Here is a 16,211-nt window from a genome sequence, read left to right on the forward strand (position 1 = left end):
AGAAAAGCAGAATGTTGGTCTGGAGGGTGGGGGGGGGAGGTGGTTTTTCATGCAAGTATCTCAGTAATGAAACTCTTGTCTGTAATTTGATATATTAATTTAACTTTGTGACTGAAATATTTACCCTACCAAGCACAAAACTGACAAGCATCATGTTTGGTGTGCCCAGGATAAATGCACACCTTATAGGGCTGTAATGCAAAATGTCTTTGCTTAGAAGCAACTCTCCTTCAGATCAGTAGGATGTAGGCTAGATGTACCAATGCAGCCAAATGAGATGGTAACGTAGGGATACATAGATCTGCTGGTTTTCTTCTTGCAGGGAAGGAATAGTTTTTGTTTTAGTGCAGAAGCATTGAACAACTGGATATGCCACCTGCAATCCAAAGTTCAACAGCCCACTTTCTAACCTTGGTACACTCTCCCACTCCATTCTGCTGCATGTAGAAATCAGGCTGCATTAAGGACTCATCTTGTCCCATGCCTGGAAAGCACACATCTGAGCAGTTTTCCACTTGGCCCATGCCTCCTAGGCACAGATCAGAGAAGTTTCCCCCTTGCCCAACAACTCTCCAATGGAAAACTGGCTCTTTGGTGCTAAATTGGAGCAAATGTCAATCCAGAGAAAACGTGAATTGCTGTTTGCACCGATTGAGCACTAAGGAGCGGTTTTCCCTGCAGGAAAGCCGTGAAACAAGAGGAAGTGTGGATAAGCCCTAAGTTTCTAGAAAACATAGTTAGAACTGGTGTATGAAAGTAACAGGTACAATAATTTTTAAGCATTCTGTTGGATTCTTCAGCACAATGGTATTTGCTATGCAACCTGGAGTGAAGAATAATCTTATGTGGTTCCTGAGCAGAAAAATAAGCTAAGAATACTCCCAGCATGGAGAGGTAACTGGAGGAGCTAAGGCTAAGGTTGTTGTCTTTACCATGCTTACTCAAAGGCAAGTCCTGTTGAGGTCAATGGAGCTTACTCATGTAGGAGGTTAGGTTTGCAACTAAAATCTTTTCCCTGTTCCCTTTTGTGCAAAAGTGAGGTTAGGTTTGTACAAAAGTGAGGTTAGGTTTGCAACTAAAATCTTTTCCCTGTCCCCTTTTGTACAAAAGGAAAATAAACTGAAGATAATTGTGGTCATGGCAAGTGTTGCTAATAAGTAACCAACCAAAGAACTAACAAAAGTGATTCAGCATATCTTGTTCTTGCCACGGCAACAGTGACTCAGCAAAAGTGAGCAAACAATGAAATGCCACTTGCAATTAAATGGTTATGGGTTAACAAGTAACTCTGCCTGCAACGGGTGACTCACACTGAAAACCACCATTTGGAATTCACATTTATTTTATTTTTTGGTATTCACTAGCATTTCTCTTCTCCACTTTTCATAAAGCAATGAGAGTCTGCTCAAAAGTCATAGATTGTCAATAAATGAATCCTTAAGGACCAACATTCTAATTTTAAGGGTAACGATCATGTTATGGATATTAACCGATTTTTAAACAGATGGAGCCCTTCTGCTGAATGAAGCCTGAACATAAAACAATGCAGCCTTCCAGGGTGGGGCAAGATGAAGGGGAAGGGGAAAGGAAGTGATTCTGTAGTAGACAGAGAATTTTCTTCCAGCTGAATAGGTTTAGTTTTGCAGCCACCAAAACGGAATAACCATGGAAAGGAAGAGAGGCCCGGAGTGTTTTCTGTCCTCTTACCTCACTGGCTGCTGATAGGACAGAGTCTGAGATCATGGTTCTAGTTATTTTCTAATGCCAGTCTTGGATTAGTGGTCTAGGCTTCAGATCCTTACACACAGTCCCAGGGTTTAAACTAAACCTGTTGAATAATATCGAGTGCCTCCAGTTTAACTTGTTTGTGAGTCAATGATCCATGATCTGGAAAGTTCCAGAAAAGTTCTGACTTGATGCTAGCAGAAGGTTCACCAACTACCTTTGAACTTGAGCCCCCTTCAAAGCTTATTGTACTTTTTAAGTCCCCAGCCCATTCGTGGTCAACTCTCCAAGAAGCAAGGGAACAAAATCCTTCTACAGTATGCAGCTGTGCATGTGTGTGTATGTAAGACTTGGAGAGTACCCGGACCAGGACATGACAGATCACAGGACCTCTGATTCACAAGCCAGTCAACCCACATAGTTTAAAACCTATGCACTCACTCAGCTTAAAAGACAATACTAGTACAACCGATTTTTCGTTTGGGCTGTATTCAGTGGCATGAAAACAAAGACTATCAGGTACTAGTGGCATGTTCTAGGCCAGAAAAAAGCCTCACATTTTAAAATAAATATGCCCTTTTCATCACAGACTATATGCTGAGAAGGCAACAGGTTGCTTTATAAGGCAATCTGTCAAATATTTTTTCTTCACAACAGAGCCTCTTTCAAGCCCAATGCATTTGCTAAAATTAATTGCAGCAGCACAGAATCCACTTTGGCATGGCTCTGCCCCTCGCGACACCCACAGCTTGTAACTTCAGTTCAAACAGGAAATCTGGTGCGCAGGAAATGGTTGCTTCTGAGGCGGCCTCTCCTTCCCAGTGATGCAAATGCAGGTAATAATTGCCAGCCCTTGTGGTTCCTAGATATGGATCTTTACTAGGACACTTAGGGATCTGGCTGCATGGAAGAGGCACTTTTGCCACAACTGTTATGTGTGAATCAGACCTTTGACTAATTAATCAGGCTTTGATTGCACTGTGTTCCCATCAGGAACAGTTTGCCACCTAACAATAAGGATACTGAAGTGAATGTTTCATGCATACTTTTAGAGTCACGGGGGAATGTGAAATAAAGCACATCCATGCTAAACAGCCAGCATGAGGTCATGGCTAGAGGGCTGGAGTTAAGAGTGGGGAGACCCAGAATCAAATCCCTGCTCAGCCACAAAACTTGCTATTTGACTTTGCCCCAGTCCCCACCCCACAGGGTTGTGTTGCAAAAGAGAGCTATTAGCCTTCTAGGAAGAAAAGATAATGCATCTCAAGAAGGAACTTCAACTGCTTTTGTTGGTATAACACAACAAGCCTAAAACCTCTAATTAGTCGGCCACCTTAGCCGGAGCAACGACAGAGCTTCTTCTCATGCTGGAAGGGAGGTGGCGTCTTCTGCAAGTACAGTGCTACCTCGGGTTAAGTACTTGATTCGTTCCCGAGGTCCGTTCTTATCCGGAAACTGTTCTTAACCTGAAGCCCCACTTTAGCTAATGGGGTCTCCCGCTGCCGCCACACTGCCGCCACGCGATTTCTGTTCTCATCCTGAAGCAAAGTTCTTAACCCAAGGTACTACTTCTGGGTTAGCGGAGCCTGTAACCTGAAGCGTCTGTAACCTGAAGTGTATGTAACCTGAGGTACCACTGTATTAGCTTTTCACTCACCACAATAGTGTTGCATGCATTTTACCACAAGTTTTTGTGAAGGTTGGGGGTTGGGGGAGAGAGAAGTATGCACTCTTTCTTTGAGTTTCTTTGAGAACGGATGGGATGAAATATCGTAAATAACACAGGTGCAGTAACTGTATGGCTGAGAGGTACAACTGTGTTCTTTCTCCTCTGATATTCAGGCAGGATTTCCACCTGGAGTAGTGAATATTGTGCCAGGGTATGGACCCACGGCCGGCGCAGCCATTTCCAGTCACATGGACATAGATAAAGTGGCCTTCACCGGCTCTACCGAGGTATTTGCCTAACCCTGTGATTAAATGACACCACAAAAGTCCTCCACGCACCCACACAGACTCTGACAAGTGATTTAATGCCTAGGCTGTGTAATTATGTTAACCTTTTTTGACTGTGAGCTTCCTAAACAATGTCGCAGAAATGATTTGTTGCTTGTTATACTCTACCTCAAACACATCTACATAGTGTTTGAATTGAAAGAATATCTCTTCAAGCAAAAGAATTTTTGGATATAAAATTGATTCTTCAAAGCTAAGGAGAGGGTGAAGTTTGGATTTTGGCATAGTCTTTTGTTTCCCCCCTCAAATTTCAGTTTAAAAATAAAAATACACATTTTTATTTTTATTTCATCTCTCTTTTTTATACAGAAAGTTGCATTCTACAAAAATAGGTAGCTTATCTCCCTCATTGTGAGCATGCTTCGTATTTTAGAAAGGACTACTTTTAATGAAGAATAGTGTGGAGGGGGACCAAGACATTTTTCACTGTGTGGGGTATTTGACAAAAATGCATCTGTACACTTTGGCCACATTTTAGTCCCCAAAAGTTGATATAAGCAACTGTTAAGCTCCACTCCGGACACTTTCCTTGATGTAGTTAATTAATATTCTTAGACTGAAGCTGCTATAGAATTGGCTGTGCCCCATCTGCACTGCACATTTAAAGCAGTATCATACCACTTTAAACAGTCATGGGTTCTGGGAACTGTTGGTTTGTTAAGGGTGAGAATTGTTAGGAGGCCACTTTTCCCCTCACAGAGCTAACCTTCTCAGAGTGGTTTCACAATCCAGGCTTCTTCCCCGGGAACTCACTCCCCCCTTCAGTTACACACACTTTGGGCTGGTGAGAGAAAGGTGTATAGCTGACCTCATATGCCACCCAACCCCTTCACTTCACACACTCCACACAGCCTGGCCAATCTGGGTGGCAGGACTCCCATTGACTTTCCAGGAGCCATCATTTGAACCCCAAGGATTATTGATATATTGTGTGAGAAGTCCACCAAAGCTTGCAGAACACAGATATTTTGTAATACATCCCATTAGTAGAGCACTGTTAATCATAGGAATCTGCATTGTTCCAGGTCAGGCTGTTTGTCCATTGGGCCTGGTATTGCCTGACTAGTAGCGTCTCCTAGACAGAGAAAAGTTCTCCACTCTGCATATCACAGTTACTGTATTTTTAACTAGAGGTGCATTTTGCATGCACCACATGTGCCCAACCACTGAGCCGGAGGTCTGTTTTCCACTCTCAAATTGACAAGAGAGGTCAGCCCAAACCTCTTGCAAAGCAATGACCACAGTCTAAATATGGTGTTACACACAACAGTTTCAAGTTGTGTCTTCTCTTTTAGGTTGGCAAGATGATCAAAGAAGCTGCTGGGAAGAGCAACCTGAAAAGAGTCACTTTGGAACTTGGCGGGAAAAGTCCCAATATCATATTTGCAGATGCTGATTGTGAGTGACATGCTTCTCTTAGATTTCTTGTCTTCAAAGCTGTCCCCTTCCACTGTGTTGCAAAGCTTTTTAATGTTAGTTTGGGGAGGTGTCTAAGCAAGTGAAAAACCAGATTGTTAGATTACGTTGCAAGGACTGCTGTTTTTGATTTACAGTATTGACTGAGATGCTCAATGTTGGCCTCTTCTGTGTCTCTTTCTTCGCAGTGGACAGTGCTGTGGAATTTGCACACATTGGCCTGTTTTACCATCAGGGACAATGCTGCATAGCTGGGTCTAGAATTTTTGTGGAAGAGCCAATATATGATGAGTTTGTACGTAGGAGTGTTGAGAGGGCTAAGAAAAATGTACTTGGAAACCCACTGGCTCCGGGAGTAAATCAAGGTCCTCAGGTAAGGAACAGTGTTTTGTGTCAGGGTTATCACCTGGGTCAGTGTTGTCAGCCACAGGTGGACTCAAAATGCAGGCATCCTGGGAGATGGCATGGAGTATTTCTTCTTATGCCACTGCAAGTCTGCAGAAAACCACAAACCCTTCTGAGCCAAAGTAGCTTTATAGGATCTTTGCGACCCCTTCTTCACTGCATTGGCTCCTGCCCTTTTCTGACCCTATATAAGTTGTCTTTCTTGTCTACAAACTTTGTGCATCAAATCAAAGCTGTGTGCAACTCTCTTGACTCCCACTTTAACCATTCCCTGACTCTCTTGATTTCTGGTCAAGGCAAGCTTCCTCTCCCTGTTTTCCCCTGCACACCTGCCCAGGCTGCCTTTAAGGAACTGATTTCAACCTCCTTTTTAACCAACAATTCTGCCATGCCCTTCAGTCAGCCCAACCCTGCAGGGGGGGCCCTGAACATCACCCCAATGTATGACACTTTGGCAAACAGGTTCAAATACTTTGGCATCTGTCATTAGGAATGAGGCTTGCCTTGTTTATTAGACATCTGATTTTGCTCATGGATGGACAGTCCTCTTCCTACAAAACAGACATATTTAATACAAATAATACTAGCCTACTGCTTGTGGTGAAACTAGGAGGTTCAGATTAACATGGAACTATTTATTAAGAAACTTTCACAGATCTTTGGAGAGTGGGACTAAATTTCATAAACTGCATTTAGCATTCAAATGCTTAAGTGGGCAATATGACTTTGAGGCTTTGGGCAGCAGGAAGTGTTGATGTACAAAACCTTGGCCTATCCCATCTGAATCTATAGGATGCGAAACTGCTGTAAATATAGTGCAAATGTTAGCCCTGTTCAAGCCATACACATGTGTTAGCTGAAGGAGCAGAGTCCCATCATCATTGTCTCCAGCCTACAGCTGAACGTTCAATGTGCTTTCTGGCAAGAAAACCGTTTGTATTTCTACACAGTTCAAAATCACACGGAACCCCTAAGCATGAGCAACCGCTCGTGTGACATGTTCCCTTCACAAACATCTACACTCAACACACAAAGTCTGGGGGTGTTACGGAAACAGGGATGCAACACTGGGTCGGGGCAGAAGTGTGTGGCTGCGCCTGCTGCCAATGATAAGTACAATATGGTGTTTGCATTCTCATGAAGGTATCCAGTCACAAGAAGGGGTGCAAAGACTCTCCCCACAATCTGGGTCATCAGTGTTGTGGGTGGTTTTCAAGCATTCTACACTAGCCTTATTTCAAAGATTTTCATCCATCTCCATCTCATAGCCATGACATTGGAATCAGTTCTTAGGTGTTCTGAAACACAGCCCAAACCCAACACCTACATTTGGAAACATCCTTTATTATTATTATTATTATTATTATTATTATTATTATTATTATTTATTGAATTTATATACCGTCCTATGCCTGGAGATCTTCTATAACCCTCATGTGGGATATGTCAAGGATCTAAGACTCTGCACTAAAAATCCCAAGTCCATAATTCTACTTTTCCTTTGGTGCAGAAAATGCCGGAAATGAAGATATAGTACAAATTAAGCAGTAGGGTTTCCTCTCTAATCGGCTTATAATCGGTTTTACTGACTAGCTTTTGCTAACTACTGCATGTAATTGCAGTCTTGAAATCAGTTCTGAATTCACTTCTGAAAAGTCATTGGTTTGAAAATGCCATCCAAAAATATTTTTTAACAGAAATTGGATAAGGCAAAAGGAGAAGTTAAATACTTGAATGTAAAACTGAGCAGAGAGAGTTTATGAAAGTCCGTGGTTCACAGGAGTGCCAAGACTGTGTAAGCAGTGCTGCTTTAAAAAAGAAAAATTCTTTTGTGCTTAAAGTCCTAATTACTGAACTTCATGGGGAAAGGTGGCAGGGATCCAACCACTCAGAGGCAACTTGTTGCTCCATCTCTTGCTGGTAAAGAGTTTTTGTTTCTGCTTTGTTAATCTTAAGGCCAAAGAAATATCTGGGAGAGTGACTTATCAGTGCAATATTTCTTATTTAGATTGATAAGGAGCAGTATGATAGAATCCTCGCACTAATTGAGAGTGGGAAGAAAGAAGGAGCCAAACTGGAATGTGGAGGAGGCCCCTGGGGAGACAAAGGCTACTTCATCCAGCCTACAGTTTTCTCAAATGTTACAGATGAGATGCGCATTGCTAAAGAGGAGGTAAGCAGATTCAGAACATTCTGCATGTTGGACTACATTCTATGTTTCAATTGCCATGCAAGATGTGCCTTTTAAAAATCAAGCATGTAGAAGATTAGTTTTCACTCCTTTCCCACCCAGCCCCAATCTAGGCTGTGTAAAACTATGTTTTTACAGCTATGTGCGTTAATTTGGGTCAACTAAATAGAACAGGTCAGCAGGAATTAATACTTTCAGATGTTTTTGGCAATCATCAAATACATCCAGATTTCCAAAGAAGCTGAAGGGCAGCTACAGTTGTGAAAATCTTCCTCCCAGCATTCTCTGCCAAGGCCCATGCCCCAATAAGAGGCCCACACCTTGTCTCTGGAGACTCCTGTCCCTGCTGCTGCTGCTGCTGCTCCTTACTGTAGTGCCCATTAGCCTCAGCAAGGAAGAGGTCAGAGGAGCCATGACAAAGAGCAGTAGCTTCCGCATCTCTTATTCCTTCCCTCTGGGAGGTGATGTCATACCCTCCAACATGAAAATAGGGACGTCCTAAGGAAAAGCAGGACATTCCGGGATCAAATCAGAAACTGGGATGGCAAATCTAAATCAGGGACATCCTTGGAAAATAGGGACATTTGGAGGGTCTGCATCTGATGTAGATTAGGAGAGAAAATCAAATTGGCAGCATCAACAGCGGGGAGGGGGAGAAGTGGCCTCCTCTGAAATGAGGGCCCCCACTGAGACAGCCTTGGCCAAGCCCCCTCCCACTGCAAAAAGCCATGGATCTGACACAGGCATACCCCTCCTCCTGCATCTATTGCTGACACACATCGGGATGCATATTTCCCATAATGATGCTCATCTGAGTCTCACTGAACTGGCAAAATGCATCTTTTGAGGTGATGGAGAAGATATGTGACTAGCTGCTCATGTCCATAACTCATGTCCTGAAACAAAGAGGGAAACAGAAGTCAAGCAGCAAGGAAATGCAAGTCAGGGCTTGACAATCCTGGTGAGGCCATCCTCCTAATTTTTCCTGCAAGCAAATTCTAAGATGGTTGTGGATTTGTGCTTTTGAAAAGAAAAACAGTTAGACCTGGAGTACTGTATACTGATTTGTACAAACAGTGACATTTATTGTTTAAATATATTCTGGCAATATATGGAAATGGCTCCGTTGGCTCCTATAGATTGTTGTAACAATTGAAATAAAATTAAAGTGAGTAGCTGGCATTCAGCTAAATTTTACTCAGAGCAGACCCACTGAAATTAATGGGCCTAACATAGTCACATTCATTCATTTTGAAGAGTTGTCTCTGAGTACAACTTACTTGAATACCAGCCAGTATTTGCATGTCACGAGCTCAGCACCTTTTACTGAGTATAGGATGGTGCTGCATGACTGCAATCCTGCAGTCCTAGTACTAAGCACCAGATGAGCACAGTCGGACTCACTTCTGAGTAAACTTGCATGGGATTGTCCTGTGGTTTCAGCTTCTGTGCAAATAAAGGTTTTATGCAGAGGGTCTGAGGGCAGAGAAAAACGAGGCCTGGTTTAACACAACCTTCACCAGCCTAGCACCCTCTGTGCAGTTGGACTTCAGCTCCTATCTGCTGCAGCCAACACTGAAGCTGATAGGAGTTGTAGTCCCAAACATCCTGAGAGTGCCTGGTTGGTGGGAGGCTGGTTTCCAGCTGTATTGTCTTTACCAAAGACATTGATAAATGTGGCAGTTTATAAAACTATGACTGAGAGAGAAAGTATAGATTTGGGAAGTCATAGTAAGCACCTTACAAATGAACCAGACCAGAAGGTGTCTTAACCTGAAGAACTTATGCATCAACTGCCTTTGATGCATAAGCTCAGCTACCTTATGCAGAAGAAGAATTGCCCATAGTGTGTGCATGGATCCCAGTGTTACCTCTGCTAAGCAAGCTTTGCATGTTTTGTATTGTTTCAAAGGACTTCAAAACCTGGTTGACCAGTGATCAAAGTGTGACAATAGAAAGTGTGAGAAGTGAGCTTTCTTCCAGACTATCACCTTTCTTTAAAAGCAGTTGCCTGTCTCAATGCCCTCAGATGTGAAAACTAGAAATATAACCTCCGGAGAAATTGAGGGTGCCTTGTGATCTTTATTGTTGCTTCTGGCTTCTCTCTCTCTGCGTCTGCATGTGTGCATGTATTTCTAGCCACCCTTCACCCAAACAACTCCAGTCAGTCCTCATAACAATCCTGTGAGATAGTTTAGGCAAGGGGTACCATATGCCTAGCAAAATTAGCACGGGGGGGGGGGATTTCAAAAAATCTGCAAATGCCTGGGGTTTTGCCAACATAACCAGAAAGTGTGTGTTTGAGTATAACTCTTTGCCTTTTGTGGGCGGCAAGTTTTGTATTCTTGAAATATGGCAACCCTAGTTGAGGCTGAGATAGTGACAGGCCCAATATCACTTCTGTGGCGGAGTGGAGAGTTGAACCCAGGTCTCTCTGATCCTGGTTTGCACCACACTGACCTCTTTCCCAGGAAAGGTTTGAGCCAGCCTGGCACTCCTTACATTCTGATTTAGGAAAAAAGCTGCCTTTTCTTGAATTCAGTGAATAAACAAAAAGTTCATGTGGGAATTTCTCTCCACACAAACTCTAGAAACAAAAATATTGTACTTTTTCATCGGGATGAAAATGATGAGGGTCACAAATGGTTCAATATTTATATAAAATGGTGAGTCTAGTGGAAATGTGTTCTTGTAACAATAGTTCAAACAAACAAAAGGAATGAAAATATTTTTTAAACTTTGTTTTCTTACTTATGCAGAAACTTGTAGATAAGCAAATCTCCAATAAACATTTATGAGATGAAAACACAAATGTGTTCTTAATTTTTAAATAGAAGCACACAATAAGGAGTTTAATAACAATTTACTTGCACACTCATCACAAGGATGTGTTTAGACAAGATGCTTTAAAATCCAAGTATAAATGTGAAGTCTTCCCCCCTCCCAAAAAATGACCCAGACTATTGAAGAAATGGAGCAGACTTATTAGAGTGTGAAAATGTGTGAAAGTGACATAAAGTATAAATAGAATTCTCCATCCCCAGTTCAACTATTCCTTTCCCACCCCACTCCTCCTTCTATATGCAGGCACTGTGAAAGAAGTTTCAGGTTTGCAGGTTTCTTTCTCCACTGTGTAAATCATAGTATCAGAGAGAGCATGGTCGGTTATTTCACAGAATCACAGAATTGTAGAATTGCAGGAAACTGAGAGCTGGAGCTCCCCCAACAGATGGCTGTCTGGCCTCAGCTTGAAAATCTCCAGTAAAGGAAAGCACACATGCACACACAAGGCAATTGGTTTCATTTTCAAACTGTTTTCACTGTTAGGCAAATCTATTAGCTAGCTTAAGCTATCTCCCCTTTAATCGAGGGGCATCTTCACGAAGTCCTCCCGGACCTTCCCCTGTTTAAATGTATGTGTGTGTTTTCACCCTTGGCTATTTTACACTTTCTAAGGACTGAAACTAGGGATGCGGGTGGCGCTGTGGGTTAAACCACAGAGCCTAGGGCTTGCTGATCAGAAGGTCGGCAGTTTGAATCCCCGCGACGGGGTGAGCTCCTGTTGCTCGGTCCCAGCTCCTGCCAACCTAGCAGTTCAAAAGCACGTCAAAGTGCAAGTAGATAAATAGGTACCGCTCCGGCGGGAAGGTAAACGGCGTTTCCGTGCGCTGCTCTGGTTCGCCAGAAGTGGCTTAGTCATGCTGGCCACATGACTCGGAAGCTGTATGCTGGCTCCCATGGCCTATAGAGCAAGATCAGCGCACAACCCCAGAGTCGTCCGCGACTGGACCTAATGGTCAGGGGTCCCTTTACCTTAAGGATTGAAACAACCCATTCTTAATGAAGGGAAGGTCCAGTGTGATCATTGTGATGGAGTGGGTGCTTTGTGGTTGCCTTTACATCCTACAGCTGCAAATCCACATTTTGCTTCTGAGTAGACAAACCCTAAGGCTACAATCCTAATCCTATTTACCTGGGAGTCAGCCCCACTGAATTCAATAGTTCTGGGTAGACAGAATTATACAGCAAATCATCTTGCCCTGCATCCTCAGGCAGCAGAGAACCGGTGTTAAACTTCTTCAGTGTGACAGACCTTTGGATGTTTGAAGAATGCTATCATTTCCTCTCTTAGTCTTCTCTCTGGGTTAAACATACTCCGCCCAATATTTAATATTTCTTTGGAGGACTTGTTTTCCAAACTGCTGAACATCTTTCTGGTTCTCCTCTGAAGGCAATAGCTATAATAGGAGATCCTACATTTATTTGAATCTGAAATCTCCATGAACCATGCTATAGAGAATCTCTGTGTTCCATTTAATGGAGTTATGAAGATTAATGTGATAGGGAAGGAGCAGGCAGGTTGGTAAGTTTCATAGGGAAAATGTGGGTCTAAACTTATAAAGTAACCACTGTGTCAAAGAGCACTGATTTGATCACTAATGAGAATAATACTTTAAGACCTATGTAATAGGGAAAGTATACTTTGCAAGAAAGTATCTATTGATTTTTGCCATGCTAATTGTTGATTGCTTCTTTTGATTTCAAACAGATTTTTGGGCCAGTTCAGCAAATCATGAAGTTCAAGACTGTTGATGAAGTTATAAAAAGAGCAAACAATACTCATTATGGTCTAGCAGCTGGAGTGTTTACCAAAGACATTAACAAAGCTCTGACATTTGCAGCTGCTCTTCAGGCTGGAACAGTCTGGTAAGTACCCTTGGTGTTGTTATTTTACCCAAATTAACCTTACATAGAAGACTTACAGCACGATTTAATGGGTATTTGTGATCTGAAGGCACACAGAGTACCTGAAGAGAGAAAAGCTGTGTAACCTCAAACCTGAATAGCATCTTTGAGACATGAACCTATTAAGTCTGCTACCTCTTCCTACATCTTTAGACTGTAGTTTTAACAAAGAATATTTTTTGCTTCAGGGGTCATACCCTTATCAGAATTGGCATCACATGCCACCCACCTGTCAATCATCGGACATCCCAATGACATCAGATGCAAGGTGCTTTGAGGTCCCAAAGTTGGTTATTTCCTCCATTTTAGCAAGAGATTCCAGGCAAACGGCTTAGCTTTAGCAGCAGTTTCCGTGTAAATGCCGTTCTGAATCAAGAAGGGGTTTGCATGGACTCCTGTGAAACTGAGCAAGGTTTAACCTCTGCTTATCAGCTGACGGATCCTGCTCCAATAACAGGCATGTGCAGCCAACACAAAATACAACCCTGCCCATAGGATGGCATCATGAGTTAGGCACAATTTTGAAAAACATTTCTCAAGGGATGCAGTTCTACAGCTTCTGTGCCACTGCTAACTCACATCACCATCTGCCATGCTGCAAATGGTGGGAGCACATGAGGTTGGGCCTTTGAGGAAGATCTCAGCAAACAGGTAGGCACAAATGGGAGCAGGTGTTCTTTAGGGTCTGATGACGCAGACCATTTAGTGCTTCAAAGGATAATACCAACATTTTCATTTTTGTGCAGGAACTGCCTGGGAACCAATTAAGCTGGTGAATCACCAAGACCATTGCATTTTCTGAATATTTTTCAAAGGCATCCCCACCTACAGTCCATTAGAGTAGTAGACTAAGGCATGCATCATTGTGACAAGGCCATTCTTCTTCAGGAAAGTGTGTAGCTGGTAAACCAGCTCAAGCTGACACACTGCAAAAATTTAGAGGCAAACAACCCAAGGAATCCTTATCAGAGCAGGGATTTAAGTCTGAAAGCTCACTATCCATACTAATCACTGAACAACATGCTCCTCCACATGTTGACAGTACTGTATTTCTGTATTTTCTATGAATTGGGTTGAATAATTCGACAATTTCTACTGTTAGGTAGCAGACATACAGAAGAGCTTGCAGCAGTTCTGAAGGCATATTTGTATTTTTGTGACATGAGAGAAATTCATGTTTATCCTGATTTTTAAAGTATGCACATAGTGCAAGATTCTGTAAAGAAACTCAGCTAGCTCTTATGACCTAGCAGAATTCCTGCCCATGACTAAGTTGCTCCATCTTCTCTTTTTCTTCAGGGTGAACTGCTATAGTGCAGTGGCTGCTCAGGTTCCTTTCGGAGGATTCAAAATGTCAGGAAATGGCCGAGAGCTGTAAGTAAAGTCAGTGGGGATTTGTTTCAGATACAAATTTCAGAGATTTTATCTGAGCAAGTTCGTATTTTAGCACAAAATGTCACCACTACAACATTCTTATTTCCAGGAAGTCTGTCTTTGCTCTCCTGGCATTTCCGCTGCTTTGGCTTATAAGAACGAGTAACCAGTCAGGGAAGATAGGAAAGGAACATCACTGTGTAGAAACTGTGGGTTGTATTAACTCATCCTATGATATGCTGTCCATATCAGTTACAGTTAGGAAGGAAATAACCTGTGCTGTTTCTGTTTTGCAGTGGTTTCTTTTCCACCAAATGCCAAGTTATTCATCTCACTGTTCACTATTTAATATAATTTACACAATTATTTATCAATTTAACATAATGAATGATGCAATTACTTCCACACTATTCATTTCAACACAATTTTAAATGGGGGTGGGGGTAGGAACCATAATCAATTATACAGATTTTTGGGACTGAGAAACAACAGCAAAGACTGATCAGTATTTGCTGGATTGATTTCTATTCTGGGCATGGCGTGAATAAGTGAACATCAGTAGCTTTTGCTTCTGTTTTCATTGGAATTCTTCAACATTGCTAATTACATTTTCTATCCAGCAGTTTGCCCTGTTGGGTATTGTAGTGGCATTTGTTTTCCTGCTAGAATGGACTGTTTTGTAAAACTGAAATGAAAAAATGTGAATGTACAATTCATTTCAGTTTTACAAAACAGTCCATTCTAGCAGGAAAACAAATGCCACTAGAATATTGCCTGAAGCTACCCCAAACTTCCATTTAAAGATGTCATAAAATGGTATTTGATAGCACAGATCCATACAGAATGCAAGCCTCTGTGCCTTCTTGGTGAGCAAATAGCCTTTTTTGGCGAAGAAGCTGATTTCTATTCTGAAATGTTATCTAGCCCAGATCATGCATTAGGCCTCAGAGGAAGACAATAATTTCTGTAGAGTCAATGGCTGGATGCTGTTGTGTCTAAGAGAATTTGGACACAGTCACTAGAAATACGCCCTTTGTCAGACTCTCTTGAAGCTTCATGCAAATGAATAGAAATTGTACCAGAATGTTGGTCCTTTCACTTCCATAAACAGGAAATGCCTTCTGTCAGACTCGATTGAAACACCCCCTTATCAGTCAACCAATTGACACTGCCAAGTTCTCATTTGAAACCCCCTCAACCAACCAGTGTAAGCTGAAGGAGGCACATGGTTTAACTTTCAAAAGTAGCTCATTGACCGTAGTGTTCAAATTCCACTCCTAGCCACTCAGTTGCCAAGCCAAAGCTTCCCAGGCTCTGTCTGTCATCATAAAAAAAAGGCTGTCACAAAGACTGACATCTCTGGCTATCCAAGCTTCCTGTAACATCTGATCAGAATACACTGTCAGATGATATTTGCAGCTCTTGGACATTGAACATGCTAGATCACAGATATATTAAATACTGTTGCTATTCTGATGGTCTCTCTCTCTCTTTAAGTGGAGAATATGGCCTTCATGAGTATACAGAAGTCAAGACAGTCACCATCAAGATTCCACAGAAGAATTCATAATGTCACTGCAGGGAACAGGAGGACTTGACCACATCAGATGCTAATCAGACTTGCAAGGCCAGCTATAGAGCAGAACATTTTGTAGCAGATGTTTTCATGTAATTTGGGTTTTCTTTCTATCTGTAAAAACAAATGTGTTTAGCAATTAACAGTCATTTAGAAAATCTTAAATCTGCTTAACTAAGAAAGGGAAATCTTAATGTCTGAATCTAATTAACAAGTTTTGAATTTTGATGAAAAATCAATTTTAATTTCCCCCCGTATTTGAATATATTTGAATATATCTGTAGTGCTATGGGAAATAAAATTGTGAACATATCATATTTACACAATTTGCTTTAGTGTGCTGTTATAGAATCATAAGCTGTCATCTCTTTCTTTGTTAAGAGCTTGGCAAAAGTATTTAAATATGGCTATCTAATAGAGACTTTGTAATCAAGAGCAAAAATCATTAGCAATCTTCTGGTACGTGTTGTAACTTTATTCTGTTCATAATAACTACTGTGCAGAGGCATTTTGGATGTAAACTTTTAAAAATCTATCCTTTTCTACTGTTATTCATTCAGTTGTCTGTTTCCATTACAAACTAAAGCTGTATCCTACACACACAATCTATGTACAATTCCCTGGGAGTAACACCCATCAAACACAATGAGGCTTATTTGGCAGAGGTATGTAAAGCATTACACCATAAGACGTTATGCTTTATCATTAAGACATTGAGAATTTTTACATGCAGAGTTTTGAAAACTAAACTACCGTATTTTT

The 16,211-nt window shown here is 41.7% G+C and overlaps 1 protein-coding gene across 2 annotated transcripts in view; it reads left to right on the top strand.

The window, feature by feature from the left end:
• Positions 1 to 15,984, top strand: part of ALDH1A1 (aldehyde dehydrogenase 1 family member A1) — a 56,176-nt gene extending 40,192 nt beyond the window's left edge. For both annotated transcript variants that reach the window (XM_080972839.1, XM_080972838.1), the window contains 7 exons: positions 3,568 to 3,681; positions 5,037 to 5,139; positions 5,346 to 5,530; positions 7,571 to 7,735; positions 12,303 to 12,460; positions 13,799 to 13,873; positions 15,371 to 15,984. In XM_080972839.1, coding sequence (XP_080828965.1) covers positions 3,568 to 3,681; positions 5,037 to 5,139; positions 5,346 to 5,530; positions 7,571 to 7,735; positions 12,303 to 12,460; positions 13,799 to 13,873; positions 15,371 to 15,443 — 873 coding nt within the window. In that variant the 3' untranslated portion in view covers positions 15,444 to 15,984. The remainder of the gene's footprint in view (positions 1 to 3,567; positions 3,682 to 5,036; positions 5,140 to 5,345; positions 5,531 to 7,570; positions 7,736 to 12,302; positions 12,461 to 13,798; positions 13,874 to 15,370) is intronic.
• Positions 15,985 to 16,211: the final 227 nt, after the last annotated feature.

This window comes from Podarcis pityusensis (assembly GCF_964106645.2).
Source record: "Podarcis pityusensis genome assembly, chromosome: 11".
NCBI lineage: Eukaryota > Metazoa > Chordata > Lepidosauria > Squamata > Lacertidae > Podarcis > Podarcis pityusensis.